We start from the raw sequence: 22949 nt of genomic DNA, 5'->3' as shown, positions 1-22949 counted from the left end.
TTAAGACACCTATACATTTCCTGTACAAAAGCTATTGGGAAACAAAAGAAGCTGTGAGGTAACTTCAATTTCCCTTCATCTTTCTAAGCTGGGACTCTGTGTTGCTTTATTACTGCCTGCCGCCTAGCTACAAACTATACTTTTCTCCAGCTCAGAGAAATAGTCTATAATTTGATTAATTATTGCTTCTCCTTCATGTGTTCTTTTTACTCTTTCTAGAGCTGCTATCATTCACATGTTAGACCAGCTCAATCTATTCTTCCAGATACTCAGCTTTCTTCATCATGTCATTGCCTAATTTATCCACTAAATTCTTCAACAAATAACTCTTGAGCTCCTACTGCGGGTAGTTATTCTTCCGGGTAGGTGCATATTTTGATGAACAAGTTCCTTTCCCTCATGTGGTTTATCTTTTAGTGGGAGATGACAGAAAATAAAAATCAGGTATATTTCAAGAGAAACATAAAGCAAATGAAAGTGGACAGGAAGCTCTGGCAGTTGCTTTTCCCCTAAAGTTTGCCAAGGACAACTTCATGGGCAAATTACCACCAGTCCAGCAGAAATTTAGAGTAAGAGTCATGTATACAGCATAGAAGTCAAAGCAGATCCCCGTCTCTTTATTTTTAACTCCATTTTAAAATAGTTCTTCCATTGAAACATTCTAGATTGCTGTAACTTGAGTCACTATTTCCCTTTGAATTTTTAAAATTAGCTTTTTAATTGAAAAGTATAGTTTGTAGCTGCAGTCTTGCTGTGTACACAAAATGTCTTTGTTCTCCTTTTGAACCTCTTTCCATATTTTAAGTATAGTTATCTAAGTTGTCCTCTCTTTTCTCCAGAGACTCCAATCCCTTCAAATTGTATCCATTTTCTTCTAACCCATTTTTATCCCTTCCATCCTTAAATTCAAAACTGAATTGATTCGTTGTGGTAAAGGAGACGGAGAATACCTAAGTAGACTGATTCTGACCCACCTTCACTGGTGAAAGTGTACTGATAACATACCCACTCTCTTCTGGCTATTGTCCCAGTGTTCCTTATACTAACTTACAAATGCTTCCCTAGCTGACAAAGTCAGAAAAGTCTGCAGAATTGCTTTGTTGAGAGAGGCTAAGGCCCAACTCATTTTAGTCACACAAGGTTTCCACCGACCATTTTGGTCAAAGAAGGCAGTTGCTTTAAATATGAGAAGAGAAGTGAGAAACCCACTTCAGATCATTATTTTCCTAGACTATCCAATGGATAGTTATATTTTATACAAACTATTATTTTATAATCAACATGAAAATGTTGCAGAAACTTGAATCCTGTTAAGAGACCAAGTGACACTTGGAGGGTTGGAGTACTCAGGTTTCTTTCACCTGTGGGCCCAAAGGAGTTAACACTCCAAGCTCTGGACCCTGTTTGTAGGTTTACACAGGCTTTTATAGGGTTTTAGGTTTTGATTAACTTTGCACCATATGCAAATTAGGTGTTAGAAATGGACTAATCTGGAATGAGCTTTTGAGAACCAATGGAATTTTAGGGGTAAGTTTCATTTTCCTAGAAGCAAGCAGATTTACAGAAGCACAAAAGCGGAAAGGCAATGGCCCTGCCTTGGAGGTCTTGCTGGTCCCATTGTGGGTTTTTACCCTTCGAAAGTATTAGGAAACAGAAAATATTTTCAGGAGACTGGAGGGCAAGTGGGATATAAATGATTATGATGAATAGGTTAAAGGTATCATTTTCAGTGGTAAAAAGGGAGATAATATATGGAAAAGCAGAGAGGAATTACAAAGATACACAAAAAGAAAGAAAAGAAGATAATGGAAATAAAATATCTCAGTGGAAAAGCTAGGAAAAAAGAAAGAAAACAACTTTATCCTCTCCCCCTGTGTTTGTTTCTCAAAATGATTTCGTATAACTGCCTTAAAAGCATCTCCATTATTGGGCTGCATTTTGTCAGTTAGGCCAATACTTATTGGACAATTGGCTTTACTCTCTTTCTTGGACAGGGTTCCCCAAACTTTGTTAAATTACCAAAGGAATACATGCTACTCATTTTAAAGAGAAGTGTCAGGCTATGTGGGGACACAGCATTCAGCAGGGCAGAATAATGTCAGCAATCCCAGAGCAAAATGGCACCACTGGCATTGTGGTAATTCCTTCAGTAATACAGAGATGCTGGCATTAGTTGCAGCTGTTTATTTTTTAAGTGTAGAGAACTCATAAAATAAAAGAAAATATCAGTGAATGTAAATATTTAACATATTTCAAATACAAGTTGTTAGAATAGACATTTTTTCAATATATCTAGGAAATCATAAATTTTATAAAATAAAACATTATATAATGCCATTGTAAGTGAATGGTAGAAAATTATTGAAGCAATGCATTAAATAATGAAGTAACCATAAACCATAGAACAAAACAAAGAAACTTGAAAATTAAATATTATTTGATTCTTTTAACAAGCTAGCTTCAAATACAGTATGCATCAATGACAGTGTCCCTTTTGGATACTTAGTATATTCTTGCTTAAAAGTTTCCAGCTGCTGAAATAGTTCTTTGAAACTCAATACTATTCCTGGAAATTGAAAGGAGATAGTTGTAAATTAACTCAAAATTGTTTTCTCTGATTCTGTAATCTTGAAATACTCTTATCACTTGTTTGAGGACTTGGAGGAGGTTCTTGGTACATTTTGGGAGGAGATGAACCATTCTACTATAAATAAGTTGTAATTTTTGTCTCAAATAGAGCATTGTGTTTACTTTTGTCATTTTTGGATTCATCATGTATAAATGAAGATTCTGATGCAGAGTTACTTGTATCAATTTCAACACTGTCATGTTCCATTTCTTAGAAAAAGCCTTTGACATAAGTAAAACCATTCTTAAAATAGAAGCTTTGCAATATTGCTGGATGCTCAGTCTGAGACTCTTATGGGCACAGACAAGTGTATAACAATATATCACTCATTTCATCAATTTAACTTTTTGGCATAAACTGGACAACTGAGTCACTATCCAGATCTCAAGACATGATGCATCATATTTCATAGGTTCTTCAAACCTTAAAATTAAGTTATCAGAACAAGCCTCTGGATTTTGGCCATTCAAATGAGCATGATATACTTCAATCCCAGGATACAGAAAGTCAGTATTAAAAATAATAAAACAGCCATTTCTCTGGCTTACTGTGTGTTTAGACTGTGGCACAGAAAATCATAAATGCATAAAATATAATGATAGACTGTGATAAGGGCTATAAAATTTAAAAAAAATTAAGGACAGGTTAAAGCAGAGAGAGTAGTGGAGAAGAGCCGTTTTAGGAATGTTTATTAAACTGAACAAGAAAGACATCTTTGAGGAGATGGTATTTGAGTAAAATCCTAAATGAAATGAACATTGAGCACCATAATTTCTGGTTAAAATGTGTCATAGATAGAAAACCAACAAATACAAGGATTTGAAGCAGATGCTTAAGGTATTCAAGAAACTTCTTGTGGATCAAAGTGGCAGAAACTCAGTACTCAGAGGCACTGTAGTAGAAGGTAATGGTGGAGGGAAAGGCAGAGACAAAATACAGCCAGCATGATACGCATTTAAAGTACTTTAGATTTTATTTAAATGTTACAGGAACCCAATGAGGGAGAGTGGCAGGGGAGTAACATGATTTTAAAACAAATATGTTCTCTTGTGTACAAAAGAGATGATAAGGAAGAAAAAACATTTCAATTCTGCTTTATCTGTAGCTCTCACCATTCAAATGATGGCAATTCTGCCTTTTAATTGCTCAGCTAAAAACTACAGAATCATTAATTATACTCTTTTAAACTCAAACCAGTATAAGGGAATATTATATCAAGTCCGTCTTAAAAGTCCATCCATAATCTAGCCACTTCTTACACGTCCCCTCTCCCATCCTGCTTCGAATCGCTGTCTTCTCCTGCCCAGATCACTGCATTAGCTCTTAACTGAGCTCTTCGCATCTATCTGTCCTTCTCTACAGTTGTTCTCCAACACGGCAGCCAAAGCATCACTTTAAAGTATACGCAAAATAAGTCACCCGTTTGCCAGCATTCACCTTAGGGTAAAAGTTAATGGCCATAAAATGGCATTCGCGGTCAGCACCTGCCCGCAGCTCCAGTTTCCTGCCCGTCCGCACTGCTTCCCCTTGTCTTCCCCTGACCTGCCACACCAGCCTCACGAGTAGGATCTGAATAGACCGGGGACTTGGCATTGGGTGCTCCCTCTGCTGTGAACACTCGAGATAGCGGAGTGTCCCTTCGCCTCACTCAAGCCACCGCCCAGACCCTCGCTCTCTCAATGAGACATTCACTCACCATCCTACGTACACTTGAATGGGGAGTCAAAGCAGGGAGGGAACGTGGGAGGCTAACGAGATTTCCAGATGAGAAATTTTGGTAGTTTTAACAAGAGAGTCACTTTGTATAAATAAGTGAATAAATGTAAATAGTAAATAGTAAATAGAAAAAGTAAATAAATGAATAAAAGTGTTCAAACACATGATATATATTTATGGGAAACTTAAAAGATTTATTGATATACCAGAAGCAGGCTGAAAGACAAATGAAAGAAATGATGGATCAAATAAAGAACACTGGCAGAAAAGCAAGTTTAATCCTGGGATTACAAGTCAACCACAGGGGAGGGTATAGTTCAAGTGGTAGAGTGAATGCTTAACATACACAAAGTCCTGGGTTCAATCCTGAGTACCTCCTCTAAAAATAAATAAATAAACATAATTACCTCCCCTACCAAAAAAAAAAAAAAAAACAAACATCAACCATTTCTTCATAATATATGAAGTTCGAGATGCCATATCAGGTTTGTATGGAAATGGACACCAGTTTACCTAGTTGGATGCAGAATTAAACTGGTTTGGTGTTTTCAGGTCAATAGAACATGAAACAAGGGAGATACAGAATTTGAAAATGAATATACAGGTATGCTGAGGGTGATGAGCAAGAGGAGAGGAAGTTCCATCAGATAACTAGAGGTACCTGTTGGTGGCAGGAAAACATGACATAATTTCAATATTAGAGTATGTGATTGAGTGAGCTTGAAGTACATGGAGGATGATCAGAGAGTGGGAACATTTAAATCAAGGTGTTACAGGGCATGTAATTAAAGGTCATGATGAATGAAAAGGCATGACCATAGGAAATGGACCAAGATCAGGAGGAGGAGGGAAAAAATCAAAAAATAATTGTTAAAGGATTTAAGCAACCAAGATGGGTGGATTTGCAAGATAGGTACTGATGTCATGAAGAATAATGACAAAAGTGTTAGAGAAAAGGTCACAAACCTGGGGATGGACAGCAACTAAGAGGAGAGGAGATGCTTGAAAGGAGCCTTGGGAGAAAGAAACAGAGTTCGAGGGAGAATGGTCCACGGTACAGCCATTGATGAACATGGACAAGCTTTTGAGGGGGAAGAAGAAAATGGTGTAGATATGGCAACAAATGAATAGAGCCACCCAAGATGACTACAGGTCCTGAGGTTTCAGTCAGAAAAAGAAAGGAAAAAATGCAAAAAGAATGTGGCATTGGAAAATTTGCTGCTGACAAAATGACGTCCTGAGGGAACAGTGGAAAGGGTATTGGATATTGAAGTGTTGGAGGCTGTGCAGAGCCGACTGGGACTAAGATTCATTTGATCAGGTGTCCCCTGGAAGATGTAGAGGTTACATGGTGCTATTTCAAACCTTATGTACATAGCTCTGTACTAACTTTTGTCATGGCATTTTATTATTTACAGAGAAATGAGTAGGTCCAGGACTAATGGAAGAAAAGATTATACACGTATTTTCAAAATGAACCACTAGGGGGCTAAGTGTCAGGGTGACCTCTACACCATTCCCCAGAGAATACAAAATCATATTCATGGTGGCAGAAGCTACTTGTGATGGGAAAATGTCAATGGTGTCCCAGATACTTTCAATTGTAACAGAGTTTCAAACCATAATCTGGAATATTAATATTGTACTTAAACTTTAACAAAATTTTTTTCTCAGTAAATTTCAGAATGATTTATTTGAAAGGGAAATTTAGACTTACACATACGGCTATTGATTTCAAGGAAAGAAAAATGTAGCCACTAAGCTTTTGAGATAATTAACCTCAAGAGATTGAGGTTTTCTGTTAGTTAAGAACTAGTGAGCCACCAAGGGGAAACATTCCATTATTAGCAAACTCCTCATCCAAAAGTGTGATTTTTTCCCCAAAATAAATGTAAAAATGTAACTTTATTATATGTTGAAAGGAAATCTGTCTACTTACACATTTCTGTGGTCCAACACTCTATTTCAAAGTCACGATGCATTCTTAATTAGGTTGATTTGTGACAGAAACTGAAAATGCTAACTCTCTCCAGGGCTGACATGGTGAGACATCACACAGACTAATGAAATGATGAAACTGACTTGAGGAAAAAAAATATGTTAATACATTGAATTGACACATAAGTTGGGCAAGCTATAATTGTGACTGTGAGTAGGAAACAAGAAAAAAAACCCAACAAAACAAAACAATAAGCTAAGAGAATAAAATAGAACATCATTATTCCAGGAAATATCTTTGAATTTGAGGGGAGAAAATAAAAGGTTCAGAAAGCAAAAATTCTGCTTTTTTTTTTTAAAGCATAGTGCTTATTTTTCCAATATCGAGTTTCTGGCATATTTTACAAAGGTAACTCTCAGTAAATATTTGTTTAAATGATTGAGTTTCAGGCTGGAAGAAGAAAACAAACTGATGTAAGAAAAAGACACTGAGTAGTTTCATTAACATCGATTTCCTGATTTATGTTTCCTCATTTCATTCTAAATATTCAGATTGTGATCATCTTTATATATAGAAAATATTAGAGGCATTACATTCAGTAAATATTAAAATAGGCAGGTGTGTGTCTCTGTGCTCTGTGTGTGTGTGTGTGTGTGTGTGTGTGTGTGTGTGTGTGTGTGTGATGGCAGTACCAGCAGTGTCTCCAAGCCCTCATGTGGTCTAGTGGTCCAGGCCCTTCCCGCTCTGGTGCGCAGCCGAGAGCTCAGAATCTGCCTGACAGGTCATGATGCCCCTCTGGCCACTGCCCAGCGCTCCTCAGAGGGCTGACCTGGAGCCTCAGCACTGCCTCTGGAGGAGCTTCTGGGCTGTCTGTTGAGCTCCGTGAGCACCTGACCAGCCTGCACACCCCTGACTTAATGCCAATTCTCGCAACTGCCCCCCTCTGATCTATCTTCGGGGCCACCAGCCTGAACCTCTGATCACCATTCACCACAGGAACCACCCAATCATGTTCCATCCTCCTCGAGCATCGCAATTATTTGAAGGTGGTACCTCCCCTGTCTCCTCCTGTGCTGTCCTTAACAGCTAACCCTCTTGGGTGTTTTCCTCACTCTAATTCTTCAGTGTTTGACAACTGGCCCATCACACCTTCCTCTGATACAATCCCAGTCTCACTTATTTATTTCAATATCTGTGGAGTTGACCCAGTTAGAACCCTAGTTTCTCAGAGGAGGAGACCATCTCAGCTCAAGTCAGTCTTCATCCTACCTCCAACCTACTCCCACTGCAGGGTTCTCCCATGCTCCCAAACCATCACACGTAATATTCCTACCATCATCTTAATGTCAAGGATCTCATGCTCCATCAACAGCCTCATTCTCCTTTTTAGCTCACTCCTTCTTATGGTCTAAAGACAGCTCTTCAACCCCATAATCCATTGCCCCTACCAACTCTCAAATGTCTTTTAGTCTCTCCCTGTACCCTTACTTATTGAATTAGATTATGTGGCCCATTTCTATACTCACTGCTTGCATACGCCTGCAAATCCCCTGCCCCCTTCTCTCCATTACTGTAGCCTGATCAAGACTCAATTTTAGTTGAATTAAACACCCAAGCTGTTTCATGTGCACGTGAATAACTACCCATATCTGAGGAAACTGCACTGTATTGTAGACTGAACTCACTCTTAATCCATGATCACTAACTTCAAGGAGTCCATTATTGCTGCGTTATCAGTAATGCTCCATTTTCCTCCTACTCATGTGGATAATGATTTCACACCTTTTCATTTCACATTACTTCTTATTTTGCTTGAGAAATAGAACAATCAGAAGACACTTTCCAAATGATTCAACCCCACATATTCAAAACACCAGTTTTGAATACATCAGTACAAATATCCTGCTTTGTCTCCATTGTAATTGTTGTAGTGTCCGCCATCCTGCCTAAGCCTGCTCCTTTGTTTGTGTGCCGCACCCCAGCCCATCTCTCCTCATTTAAAAATGGCCAATTTTGAACGTCCTTCAGCTGCCACTCCATTGCTCTATATTTCTACTACCCTTTATAGGAAAAGTCCATTTCTTTCCCTCCATTCACCTGTGAAATGGGTCTACCCAATATTTTCCCCACCATTCTGTCTGACTGCTCTTTTCAAGGGAGTCCTTATTTCCAATTGCCAATTGCAAAGATCAGTTCTCATTTCCTCTAACTATATCTAGCCACATTGTTTGAGATAATATAGCCCTGTCTTAATATTCTTAAAATATTTCCTATTTCCTGTGATGATTTTTATAGCCCTGACCCACTGACTGCCACTTCTTAGTTTTATTTTCCTGTCCTTTAATTTCCTCAAATAGAAGAGTGCCCAGGGTCTCATCTGTAGACCTCCCACTTCCCCGCCCAAGCTCCCTTCAAGGTAACCCATCCAGTTTCCTGCTTTAAATGCCAAGTCTTTGTTACTGTAATTCAAACACATATATGAAGCTGAGACCTTTGCTCTAAAATGGAAACTTACACACCTGAATGCCTCTCTCAGGGTTCCCACTTAGCTCTATTAGCTATTGCAGCCAACATGCCCAAACTGATTTCTTGATTTCTACCCTTCCCAACCATGGTTCTTTCTACACACATTTTCTCATTTTGGAGAAATATATTTCAACATTTCAATGGAGCAAAAAACAAAGCTTAGCATTATCCTCGACTTCTTTTTATCTCTTGATTCACATCCAGCCCTACAGCAAAATATTGAATCTTCCCTTTAGAAATATATTCCAAATCTGGCCCTAAATTATCACCATCATGTGACTTCCTGGGGGCAGTGTCAGTCACCACGACCTCAAGGATGTATGTCATAGCACCTTCCTCACTGGTGTCCTTGTGTCTCCCCTTGGGCTCATACAACAATATACAGTCTAGGGAAAGGATGGAATGGTTCCTCAAAGCAGCACCTGCTGACTAGAATGGAAGTCTCTGAGGGTGGGGCATTCCACCTGTTACACTTGGCTTTTCTCTACTGCTGTAGAAGAGGGTTTCACTGTTATGAGAGACTCTTCAAGTATTCTTATGTTATTTTTTTCATTTTCTGCAATTACTGTAGCTCATAAACTCCATTTTATTTTCAAATTATTAGCACTCCCAACTAACACATCCTTCAGTAGTTTCAGAGAATCACTGACTTTCTATTCCAATTGCCTGATGACTCCAAGACATCAATTATTCCTTTGCCTTTCCCACCAGGTTGCACATGTGCCCTCCTTGCTCCCTGTTTGTAGGCACAGGTGAAAGTGAATTTCTGTCTAACACTATGTTGCCTGTGGTAAGGAGATGCCAGTTGAATTCTTATGTCTAACGTCTTAGTGTCTTTCTCAAGCAAGCACTTTTATCTCCTCTCTCATCTAATCATAGGAATGCAAATCCAGTCCATCTGTGCAAGTACAGAAACTGATACCGTCATTACCTTTCTATTTTCCTCTCTTCATCTTTACTTCTTCCCCAACTCTACACTCCCCCCCACCCCAGATTCAGAATAGAAGAGTAAACGCTTGGGTTGAGGTGTGTGGATATAGCAGGGGAGAAGATAAAGGAGGATCTTCCTCATTGGTGCTGTTTGAGTTTGGTGAAGCATCTCAAGAATTTGGTAGAAATACACATTTGCAGTCCTCACTGGGACATATTGAATTAGAAACTCTAGGGGCAAGGGACAACTATTTTTGTTTTAAACAGCTCTTCAGGAGAGTCTAACATAGCTAAACTCTGGTGCAGCTAGTGTGAGAATCACTTTTAGAAAAATACGCATTTTAAGATAACAATGCACAGATAATTTTTTTGCTAAATGCATTTAAATCAAACCGCTTTTATTTTTCTTATTTTCAGTGATTTTCTTAATTTCCTTTGAAAAAAGAAAAATAGTCTTTCAGACTACTTTTTGTCACTGTTTTAACTTCATGCTTTATTAGTTTACATTGATGACATAGCCGTCACTTCATCTGAGTCAAAGTTAGCGAATTTTTAACTATCCATGGTGAGTTGTGGGAGGGATGAGAATCTGGGTGCTGGAATACTGTTTTTGTGCTTCAGATTTCACCACATTCTTACTGATTCCTGAGCTTGAATTTTCACTCTTCATTTGAACTGGACTGTGTTATTTCTGACTTATTAAAGCAGTTTAGTTTTTACTCTCCTGTCACTTCCCTAATATTTCCTAATATCTCCTGTCAAGCTCTATTAACCAGTAGTCTAATTTAGCCAAAGGATGAGACAATGTTTTTAATTATGTAGATTCAAATGAGCACAATGTATGTTGTGCTTAATGTAAATTCTTAAAGAACATGGGCAATTTCAACAATTAGAACACATATGTACTGGCTCATATTAATTTCATGTGTTGTTCCTTAATTTCAAAGTTGTTACAACTTGTTACTTATTTGATGTATTTATCCTAGAGAAACCTAACTTTTATCCTTATAACATTCATCCTATCAAAAACATGCTTTATAAAGCATTCAAGATCAAATTCCATAATTTTAAGTTTATTAATGATATAAAAATAAACTGAGGCATGACAGTAATACCTCTAGCTACCTCATTTTCCCTTTGATGATAAAATTTAAAACAAAGCCTTCTAGACAACCAGAATCATGATAATAAGGGCCAATAAAATTATCATATTTGACAAAGAATGAATTTTATATATAAAGGTACATTTACCTCATTTATATAATACTATCCATATTTTTAAAAGTACATTACTTTTGTAAGTAGATTCACAAATATACTAGCACTATAAGGCTTAGAACCAGAAATTATAATTAAAAAGTCAACATCTTTAAAAGGATGCATTTATTGGTAAGTGAATATAAGATTGCATGCACTCACTAATTTCTAAGGTACTGAAATGATGAGGTTTCTCTTCATTCTCTTTTGAAAATGTCAAATTTTAAAGACTGATTTTATTTTTTTTGTAAACGTGTGTTTAGATTCCTTTGAAATTGCTCAAAGTACTGTCTACTGTACATCTGTGATGTACATGAAAGCTTCTTTTCAGTGTGTTTTAAGGCTTCCCTGTACCAGAGCTTTTAATTTTCTTTTTTTATGAATATTCTAAAATTTTGAGGCTGTTTACTGCCCTTCATTAATGCCCAACAGAACTTACTTTAAGCAACTGGATAAAAGTCAAGCAAGTGTGAACAGTACAAATTGTACTTCTTAACAATGTGAGAAAGTATCTACAAAGCTATTTAAAATGGTCTAAAATTACAGGCCCAGGTAACTAGGTCACTTCTGTCATTTAAAAGTGGGTAATTTTTAGCAAGTTTTTATTTAAATAAGGCACTGCTTCCTAAAACTTTGCCTAAAGATCCTAAATGAAAACTACCAGCTGAGATCTGTGAATTGCAGAAAGAGATAATTGCTCTATACTTTCAAAGTATAATATTAATGTTGTATGTGTGCAGTAGAAATAATACAGTGGATACTTACATCACCTCTTCTTTCTAAATCTTCAAATATTATTTAGTTATCCTACCGATTTCCATTATAAAGCAAAATATATGTTTTATAACTATGTTCAAATTCTGTCTGAGAATTTCTCAAGTATTTATTTAAAACCAATACCACAATGTTTAAATATCCCATAAAAACACATTCACATTTTTCTACTTTAACTGGAAATAACATATTGTAAGCCATTAAATAAAATTTAAGCTTGAAACAGAACATTGTTTTATTTCTGCCCACATGGCTTTAAAATTCATACATTTTTGTTTAGAAATAGGAAATTAAGTAATCCTACCTGCAATGATCATCTTTGTCATATTTTATACTTGTGGCATCGGTCTTGCAAGGAAATGACTCGTGTGGTGTTTGAAGTCACTTACAAAGCTTGCCTGTCAATATTGGTGAACACGTGCATATGACATCTTAGAAAAGATTAAAAGGTAATTTTTTACAAAAATGTTCAGGTATTTCAAATATAATGAATGGATTCTTACATGGGGAGGGGAGAAAACTATTTACATGAGCAGGTAGTAGAATTTCTCAGTGTAACAATGTGGAAGGTTCTATTTTCCCAAATATCCCACAACATTTCCCATGTCACAACCTGTTCCTACTACGGTATTTCAACACTCCCCTAAGTGAGAGTTGAGAACCACACTTCCCTCCTTGATTGGAAGCAAGTTGTGACTCTGGGAAAAAGCTGTGACTTTCAAGGCTAAGTTTAAAAGACCTCTGATTGTCTTGGGAGGTTCGCTATCGGAACCAGCCACCATGCTGTGAGGAAGACCAAACCACATGGAGAAGTTATATTTAGGGTTCCGGCCAATAGTTGGACCTGGTTGACTGCCAGCATCAACCACCAGACATGTAAGGAATTCATTAAAATATGAATATGAATTCTTATTATAAATTCAAGTATCAATCTTATTAAAAGGAAAGATATTCATTTGTAGGAATTATTAAGTGATTTCCTAGTCTTACTTCTTTGACTATTAAATTTAAAAGTTAAAATGTAACAGTAAATAATGAAATAATAAAGAAAAATTATTTTAAATAACTAAAAATGAAAATTTAGATGATTACATTGTTCACATGGGAGAATTCTGGCAGAAGAACAAAAAAATGAAATTGAAGAGTGTTTTTGAATTTATGATTTCTATTTAAAATACAAAAAATGAAAATAAACAAGTTAAGTATCTTTTCTGATTTTTCTGAATTAAAAAATTATAATATGTTAGTTAGAATTTTAATTACTTGTTATTTTTCAGACAGGTTGGTAATGGTAAAAAATAATTTCAAATAGCTCCCTTGTATAATAGATTCACATTTACCTTTGGAATAGGAGTGCAGCCAGTATCATTCTGACATGGTATCGGTGAACATTCATTAACATCAGTTTCACAATTTTGATTGAGAAAGCCTTCTGGGCATTCCCCAGTGCAAGCAGAGCTCTCATTTTGACTAATTCCTCCTTTCCAACAAGACTGAGAAACAGTGTTCCATTGACTTCTCACAGAATGGGCCTTAAAAGATGACACACACAGAGAAAATAAATATGATCACAGGCGTGTAGTCAACTTAGTACAGAGAAAGGCTCTAGAGTTCATGAAATTTTTTCTAACACATTTATCATGGTGTAATTTACATATCATAGAACTCGCCCATTGCAAATCTAGAATCCAATAATTTTTGCAAATGGAGCTATTGGGCCCTCAGCACCAGTGTTAGCACATCTCCATTACCAAAGAAGAGCTCTTATATTGTCCCTTCTTGTCCCTGGCTGCACCTCCATGTGACCATTCATCTTTCTGTCTCTAGAGATTGCTGTTTCTGGGCATTTCATACAAATAGAATGATAACAACATACTATCTTTTGTGATTGGCTTCTTTTCCTTAGAATAAAGTTTTTGAGGATTTTTCATATTGTATCACTACCTTGTTACTCTTTACTGCCAAACTAATAATCCTACAACACGCCTTTCCCTTTCTACAGCTAAAAGCCCTCTCATGACATGTTTTTCAAAAGTCTTCTGGACTATATTCAAATAAAACATTTTGTTAATTCATTATAGGGTCCCTGAAGATGAAAGGCTAGTGCTGAGAAAAAGACCCTGGTCACTGTCGTGGTGGTTGGTTGCATTCAGGTTACACCTGCAACAGTGTGACTGGCCAGGTGACACAGCTCTGTAAATCCCACCTGAGAGGTGATGAGGGCACTCAACTTACTGTGCTTACTGGTGTAAGGTCACAGGCTGCATGCACAGAGTCTGTTTTCATCAAACTAAGAGGAGATCTTGGAAAATCTAAATACTGGATCATGATGAATTTACCACCTTTTGCATTCTTACTTGTGTATCACAAACGGTGCTACCTGGGCATATATGGAATGCAGTCTCCACTTTTAACCACTTTCCTGAGAGATCCCGGGTTTTGTCAGCTGTGTTTGAGTGCTTTCAGACTGGGTCATCCTTAATTTTTCTGATACAAGAAAAGTATAGATACATCTAAATGTCCTAATTTTAAAAAACCTTTTAAGTAATCCCACAAACAAAAGGATATTATGGAAGTGTCTCCCCAGCAGTGAGGTAAAACTCATTACCCATCTTTAACATAAACTGGAAAATCCAAAATGGATATGTAAACATTAAGTCATCTCTGGATGACAGAATGATAGGTGATTTTTTAGTTCCTTCTTTCACTTAAATAGTACATCTCTTGTACTATTTAAGTGAAAAACTTAAGGAAACAAATTGAGAAAAATTTATGGAATTCTAAGGATATTTCTGTGATAAAACTCAAGATGAAATAAAAGAAATGGTTTAGGGTAATACCTGATCCTTGTGAATTCTCATTTCATCAACTTCACTTTCAGCGTACTGAGGGTCTTTTGCAGGGTCCTTGACGTCTTTTAGTGTGTTGGTACTCTGAAATCACAATTCTTCAAATCACTTTATGCCCATAAGCCAAAAAATGACTGTTACCAACCTCACTAGTCAACTTCCCGTTCCTCAGCCGGCCAGCAAGGGCTGATCTTTGGATCTTTCATCATCACCAGTGAGGGCCATCTCAAACTCCACCATGTCCTCCTTCCTCCCTCTGCTTTCAGATGTTGTCTCTCCCTTTTGGAGCCAGAAAGCTCCATTTGAAAGCAGAGTGAGAACTGTGTCTTACTCATTTTTTAAGCCCCACAGTGCGTCATATGCAATAGATTTTTAGCAAATGTTTAATTGACTTTTGAGCATGTGAATAGAAAACAAAGTCACCGTAATAGTCCCACTGGGATATTTCCCAATAACTACTGAGTAGTGCTGAAAATTCTTGCTTTAAAAGAATTAGAAAAATATACCTTTGGTGGAAAGAGCTTTCCATACACTTTCTTCCACAATTCCATTGGTGAATGGGCATGAAGCTTTCCAATGTCATTATCAGGAACAGGAGGAGATCCTAAAATTGAAAGTTTTACTCCAAATGGCTGCATTGATAAAACATTACAAACTCTACCAATAAAACAAATGATACCTACAAAAATATAAATCTTAGATCACTCATTTCTCCTCTCCCTAATATATTTTGTCACTATTAAAATTTATCTAACCCAGTGTAGCAAGGCCCAGGGGGAAATTCTAGTACCAAAGAGGAGACAGAGTAATGAGTAATCTGTAATTCTCCTTCCTCACACTTAAACTGCTGCTCAGCAAAAATACGAAGTTTGATATTCTCATGTATTCATGAATTTGAAAGGAAACATAGTCTTCTGTGCTGCTGAGTGCAAACTGGGACAGCTAATTTGGAGGATAATATGGCATTACTAAATATAATGGAAAATACTAGAAGATCATATTAAGTATCTTTCCATGGGCTTATTTGCCCTTTGTATATATTTTTTAGTGAAATGTCTGCCCATGTCTTTTGCATATTTTCTAATTGGATTTTTTTAAACTGTTAAGTTCCATATACTAGTCCTTTGTCAAATATATAGTTTGAAAATACTTTCTCCCAGATTATAGCATCTTTTTATCCTTTTCACATGGGCTTTTAAGAGCAAAAGTTTTTCATTTTGATGAGGTCCAAGCTCCGTGATTTTTAAAATTCAATCATTTTCAACCTTTTTTTTTGATCTCCAACTACTTACATGGGCAAAAGATTTCCATCAGCACTACCTATCAGTACATACAGTGATTCTTACTGCTAATAAAATTAAGTTGGTACTAATAATAATTATAAAACTCAGTCTTTATAACTATTCATTAACAACTTTATTCTTTTCATTCCAATTCAGTCTATAATCTCATGACAAAGATCTCCACATTTGAAGTCAAGTCAACTTTAGCTTGTAAGAGTAGTGAGGGATGGGAAATAAAAACGAAAACTACTATCAGTATGTTAAAACCAAACTATGCCAACCCCGGAGTATAAAGAGTTGCTAGGCCTGAAAATCTCCACAATGAAAACAGCTTCTATGGGAAGGTAAGGAGCTTTACTATATAAACTTAAAATTCCTTTTGCTTCGTGAGCCTAGGGCATCTGTAAGTTTAGGAAGCACATCCCATTAGCTGAGGCAAGCTCTTCTCATACTGCAAAGTTAAGGCATAGCTAGTTAATACAACTGTGTTCTTTTTGGTTTATTCCATCATTTGAATTTCTTACATTTTTCATCATTGCCCATAATATATAGCTTTAAATTTCTTGACCACTCTATGCTTCTGGTTTTCTTTTAAACTCAAGGAGCTAAAATTTAAAAGTACCTGGAAATCAGTGGGGGAAAGAAAATATATGTACATTTTTCATCTTACATCTCTTCCATCACAAATACGTCAATGTGGTGCATTTTGCATGAATACTGTGTATACAAGTAAATATATAAGAAACAGCAGCAATGGTAATGAAACCAGAAATGGTGGTATGTTGGAGATGAAGCGAACAGGGAGTAGGATAAAATCAATAGGCAATTAGAAAAAGACTGAACAAGCTTAATAAGTTCACCAACCTATATGACTTAAAGAATCCAATCCTGCTGTGATAAACAGTGGCTTATTCTGATCCACACATATTGATTTGCTACATGGATAAGAAGAAAAAGGAATCTAATTTAGTCTAGCAATCGAGTAGCTTGTCACTCTCTACTGTAAATACAAGAACCAAGTTTTATGTCTAGCTACTGGTGAGAGCACTGCCCCAAATGAGCGAGTGAACATTAATGTAAGTGATTTCAAAAATTAAAGTACAGCATTAGTAAAGGTTTCACAGGAGAAAAAGTGACAGACCCAAATGACCTTAAATCAAACCCCCCAAAAGTAGCAGGGTTAAGAAAAATCATACGAAAATTAGAAATTCCATTTCTAATCAATGTAAGAAAGTGATGATAAAGAGGGGAAGCTGCTAAAATGAAAGAAAAGTAAGAGAAATCGGGGAAACAAGTATAGCAGTATCATTATTTTATTCTAGTCTAAGTACTTTTAACAATTTAGTTGTACAACTTGAGAAATATTTAAACAATGTAAGAAGCAAGAGATAGTATGAAATTATTTCTCTAAGACCAGCAATCTGGGGTACTTTCCTGGTCAAGAAACAAAAGCCTGGCGAGAACAATAACCAGATGAGAATACTGGCCAAAAAAATAATAAAATAAAAAGATATTTTAAAATACTTTAACAGTACCTTTTGTCAATGCCAAATGCCAACTGGTTAATAACTCCACATATTTTTAGTAATAGAGCTTCTGACTTACAGGTAAACTAAAAAGAAAAAAAATCAGGAGAATAAATTATTTGCTCTGCTTTCAAATCAGTGAAACAGGTATAATAAATACGGCTCTGAACAAGTACAGATTGCAGAAAGAATTACTATTTATTTGCCCAGCAAATACTTGTGTTTGAATAGGTACAACAAAACCTGAATAAAGGAAAAGAAAGAAATTTTGATAAATTTGTTTTAACTCACTCTTCAAACTTTATGAGTACATGATATTGAATGGATCTGTGTTTATGCAGTAATCATTTCAGCTACTCCCACATATGGATCCTCATCATTGCCAAAATGCAGTCTGGTTGGTTAAAAAATAGGTGGTATGCTTCATAAATAAATTTTCCATTCAAGGGCATACTGCTGCCTTCAAAGCAGTTAATGTGGAACTTGCAGACTGACTAGTCCAACAATACTGATACTCACTAAAACAATCTTTAAACTTTTCTTCTTGCCTTTGGAACCTGCAAAATAAGCTACTGAATATCCCCAGTGGTGGTCTGTAACTAGGGAGACCATACCAGAACGTTTTAGAGAATGCAACAGGGTGGGTACTAATTATTAAGCTGAGAAATCAGGTGAAAACCGAGACATTGTGGTTACCCTCCAAATCTTTTAAGGCTACATTTGTTTTCTGGAAATACGAAAAGTCATTCAACCAAATCAGAATGACTAAGATATATCAAAATTGGAAAAACAATCTTGAACCAAAATAAAATTAATTACGAGGCAAAGAGATCAATTTTCAGGATAAGATTCATTCTGGATTAAGAATAAGCTCCCAGGGGAAGTATTCCAAGGAGGACATTCATGTGAATATATAAGATATGATATATTTATTTTTAAAAATTGAAACAATTTTAATGCTTATAGTGAGACAATTTTTGTTCTGTTTTGTTTTTGTTGGGGAGAGGTAATTAGGTTTGTTTGTTTATTTATCTATTTATTTAATGGAGGTACTGGGGACTGAACCCAAGACCTCGTGCAGGCTAAGCTATAACTGAGCTATAACATCCCCCCAAGGTAATTTTTTAACAGGAAAACTTTAACTGAATTTTACAAACACAACTTACTATTATTATTATATTATGTATTATTTCCTATAAGGTGAGGGAAAAAACCTAACCACAAATATATTTCATAGGACTGTAGGACTGGGAGGACATGAGAAGTCTCTAATTCGACCTTACCCAGCTGCTGCATCAGTCGTCTTGAAAACATCCTCCACCAATAACTGCAGAGCTTCTGCTCATAAACTCAGGGCCTGGGAACTCGTTATCTCCAAAAGCAACTCACTCCACTTTCAGATAATGGTAGTATTAGAAATTTATTTCTTAAATTTGAGCTAAACTTTATTGATTCCTTGTTCTCGACTCAGAGAGCAAGGAATGCATTTCTTCCCTTTTCCATTGAACAGTCCTTCAAATATTTTAAAAATGTTCATTGCATTCTAGATGCCAGACTATAATTTTATACTCTTCCTCATGTATCATAATTTTAAGTCCTATACCATCCTGGTGGCTCTCCACCAAATCTGGTCCTACTTATCAATGTTTTTCTATTTTTGGTTTATTAACTTGATTAGGTTGCTCATACTACTGAATCAGTATTCTTGACTAAATGATTAAGGATCCACTACAGTGTTGGAAAAAACTGCTGAGTATCACTGAATCTCGTACAGCAGCACCCAGCTCTCTCCTTGGGACGGGCTGGAGGGTAAGAGCAGAGGTGAAACTGAAAGATGGGGCTGTGAGAACTTCGGCTGCTCTCTTCATGGTTTGGGGAGCTAGAAAAGCTTTATGGTTCTCTTGGTAGCTCAGAAGTGCTCTTAGGTATAGCGCCAACCTCTCATCCATCCGGCTTACTGATGCTGAGATGAAGGATTCTCAAATCCCTGCCCTGGTCCCCAATCTTCTAGGGTCTTCTGAGCCATGGTTAACGGCAGGCCTGCTGTGGCCTGGGTTGACCTGACTTCTTTCAAATTTGTACCCGTAAGACCAGATTAGGCCCTGACTGATCATCAAATGCGATCTGTTTCTAAAGAAAGATAGGGCATTCCCTCAGTTAATTAACAAGAAGTAAATGTGGGGCCTTATCTAGTGGCCAAAATCAGAAACTACAAGGTCCACAGTCTTTGCTCCTGTCCCCTGGATGAGTCATTTACTTTAAATTCCCCTTACCTTTTCAAAATAATAAAGAATATTTCCAAAGTACTCTGTCAACTTAATACATAAGCAGATACAGTACAAACGTAAGAGGGGATGATTTTTAAGAAAATACATCATAAAATGTATTTGGAGTATTCTGAAAAGTATAACAAATTTTAAATATAGATCGTATTTATTACTTTTAGTTCTAACATACCAGCTGTGAAGGCTGGGGCCTAGGCCATGTTGTCTCCAGTTTCCTCTGAGCACTTTGATTTAGAGGGGAAAAGAGACCATTCAAATGGGAAGAAAGTATTTTTCTTTTAACGAAAATGTTTTTATATTTTATTGCATTAAAAGATATTCAGCAAAATTACCCTGCTGTGGAAGATAAGGCTAGCAGTAATTATAATAACCAACATTTGCTGAACAATACTGTGTGTCAGGCCCTGTGCTAAGCTTCCTCTTGTACACCCTCTATCAGTCCTCACAACCACCCTACGAGGAAGGCACTGTCTTTGTCCATTTTACCTGGAGGAGGCTGAGGCTTAATGAAATTGAGGACTTGTCTGAGATCACACATCTAGTAAATGGTTGCCCTGAGTTTTGAACCCAGGCAGCAGGACTCCCGAGTTCATATTTCTAACCTCTACAACAAACAGCATGTTTTTTAAGTTTAAAAAGGAACGTACTTTTAAAAGATTTTTTCTTCTTTTTCTTTCACGAGAATACAGATTCTGATTCTTAAGGGGAAACTGAGAAGGCCATCTAGCAGACTGTGTTCTCTACACATACTACAGTCACTCTGTAACAAGGGGGTTGGGGGCAACGGAAAGGAAAGGAGGGGATGACAGGCATTAGTAAAAGCACTGGTACTCACGACTGTGCATCAAGTTGCTAACCTGCCCAAATTTATTACTGTCCATTCAAGCCCAAAGGACAGGAAAAGTACAAACCATTAATGATGCTCCATAATAATGTGCAACAAATCGAAGTGTCTTGCATATGACCTTTCTCTTCTCAGAGTCAAAATCCTAAAGAAACATGATATTAAAAAGAAAAAAAACAAGTTGAGAGAATGAATATCTGCAGTAGGAAGGTGAAAATTATTAAAGAAATAGATTTTCTTATTTGTTTGTTTTTGGGCACATACAATGAGGGGCAGGATTCCACTACCTTGGTGTCGGTCTCTGCAGGGGGCGGAGCGACAGAGCTGTGACTATCAGACTTGCCCTTGTTTAAACACTTAGCTCAACAGAATTTAGATATAAGCACACATTTGATAGTGTGGAATACCCTAAGGATTCTCTGACAAGCAAAGATAAGAAGAAACCAGTTTTCTACTTCCTTCAGTTTAAAAGCTGGGGTGTAAGTCTTTCCCTCCGTGGCAGGGTTAACGATTCAGTTTCCAAATCTTCTACCGTATCCCCATTCTACTGCCTTATTCCCCCACTGTGTACTGTTCTTGACCTATTTTGTCTTTCCCAACTCTATCCTCTTTTCCAAAATCCTCTTTAAGATGTGTGATTCCTTGGTCTCTCCCTCCCAGAATCACTCCTCTCATTTCATCATTACTTCTGTTCCTCTCCTATAAAGCCGAGGCGTGCGTGTACAACACACTCAACGAGAAGTAGAAGAGCTTATCTGGAAAATGTCGTATTTACTTCCAATTATGACCAGAGGAATTGGAAATGGGTCAATCAGTTCACGATCCTGTTAACAAACATATTTCATTGATTTATTAAAATTAATTGTTTTTATTACATATTCAGCAATTTCTACTTACTTCCACAAATACATCATTTCAAATGTTTTCATAGATGTTGACATTGTTTGCTTGACACAGAAGCTGTTCCGGTATTTAACTTTCACTTAACTAAGCTATACTTCTCAAGTATAAAACTAGAAATGACAATCCCCCAAATTATTGTGATAAGTATTTTTCATGTTCTGCCCTTTTATTTTCTTATGTAACATGTCATCTTTCTGTTTAAAATTTGTTTTTATTATTTTGTATTAACCGTTGTTACAGTAACATTTGTACTGCATATATGGGAACCATTAACTGTCAGTTTTGTTCTGATGTTACCTTTGTAAAACACATTCATGTAAACTCTAGGCAATATAAAACACTGCTCTTAGTTTTCTAGAAGATGACATTTATGACTGTATATAAAGGACTTACGTTACCATATTGCAATTTTATAATTTAATTAAGTGTCAGCTGAGAAAAAGATATTATGTGACAGACACTAAATGAATGTAAGTATAGACTGACGGTGAAGGCTGTTAAAACTCCACTCCTTGCTTAAAATTGTAGCTTCATCTAGTCTTTGCCAGGTGACATTTGTACAATCTGGTTTTTATCTTCATTTTACAGAGATTATAAAATCAGTATCAAACTCCTACTTTAAAACTCTATTCCTTTTGACTGGTGTAATATGCCATAACAATCACAGCAGATAGTCTAACAAGAAGACATAAGAAATCTTTTCCTTGTTTTGCTCTTACTGAGGTTTTATTAAATTGCTATAATTTTCCAGTGAACAGGTTCATCTACATCAAGTGAATTTCAGCTCATGCATAAAAATCCAAAGAAGTTGTTTATGATGTTATCTTTAACTGCGTAGGGGGCTAAGAATTCCAGGAATAACCCCAGCAGCAACTCACCGGATGGTCCTTCTGCATATTACTCCACAACTTCTGTCTCATTTCCGAAGCTGCTTTAGAATTTGTCTTCCCCAGTTTCATTATCATTTTATCTACATGAAGTTTTGTGGCTTGCAACAGATTTTCCATGGTGGGCCAAAGGTCATTAGGTTTTGAAAAATCCAAAACAAGAACAATAGAAAATGTCCTAAAGAAACAAAAAACACCTTCCAAAAAAAGACTCAAAATAATCACCACCCTATTATACTGAAATTTATTTTCAAGGAATAACACTATAGTTTAAGGAAAAAAACTCAGCAATCTTCTAAGAAAAAAATTCAAAATTATAGCCTTATTTATTCCAGTGCTTTCGTCTAGTGATATTTAAGTGTTACAAACAATAGCGGCAGTGAAACTTTTGTTTGAACTAATAATAATCCAGTTCAAATAATCTATAAACAGTTGGGCCCAACAATGCCATGTTTAGATCCAATTTTGCTATGTGTCCCAAATAAAGCAAAAATAATCATCATCGCAGCAGCAACAATGCAACAATCAGGTGAAGGAGAAGGAAACAGACTCACCCATGGACCTTGCTAGGGGACTGTCCAGCTTATTTACTCTTAAACAA

At 36.5% G+C, this 22949-nt stretch overlaps 1 protein-coding gene across 8 annotated transcripts in view; it reads right to left on the bottom strand.

Annotated features, from left to right (window-relative positions):
• Window positions 1-22949, bottom strand: part of LOC140696293 (cytoplasmic dynein 2 light intermediate chain 1-like) — a 43568-nt gene that overhangs the window by 5163 nt on the left and 15456 nt on the right. Inside the window, exons 6-15 of one of the 8 annotated variants that reach the window (XM_072960702.1) lie at window positions 22340-22526; window positions 20626-20703; window positions 17439-17515; window positions 16768-16838; window positions 15127-15224; window positions 14612-14704; window positions 13112-13303; window positions 12076-12169; window positions 6285-6422; window positions 2313-2566 (exon numbers count right to left, since the gene is read on the bottom strand). In XM_072960702.1, the coding sequence (XP_072816803.1) occupies window positions 12101-12169; window positions 13112-13303; window positions 14612-14704; window positions 15127-15224; window positions 16768-16838; window positions 17439-17515; window positions 20626-20703; window positions 22340-22526 (865 nt within the window). In that variant the 3' untranslated portion in view covers window positions 2313-2566; window positions 6285-6422; window positions 12076-12100. Of the gene's footprint in view, window positions 1-2312; window positions 2567-6284; window positions 6427-12075; window positions 12203-13111; window positions 13304-14128; window positions 14259-14611; window positions 14705-15126; window positions 15225-16767; window positions 16839-17438; window positions 17516-20625; window positions 20704-22339; window positions 22527-22949 lie in introns of those variants that run through there. The other 7 variants (XM_072960705.1, XM_072960706.1, XM_072960701.1 and 4 more) reach the window with 7 other exon arrangements.

Source organism: Vicugna pacos, chromosome 5 (assembly GCF_048564905.1).
Source record: "Vicugna pacos chromosome 5, VicPac4, whole genome shotgun sequence".
Classification (NCBI taxonomy): domain Eukaryota; kingdom Metazoa; phylum Chordata; class Mammalia; order Artiodactyla; family Camelidae; genus Vicugna; species Vicugna pacos.
Note: the sequence above shows the minus strand (reverse complement) of the source record. Positions and strands in the feature narration are given on the sequence as shown.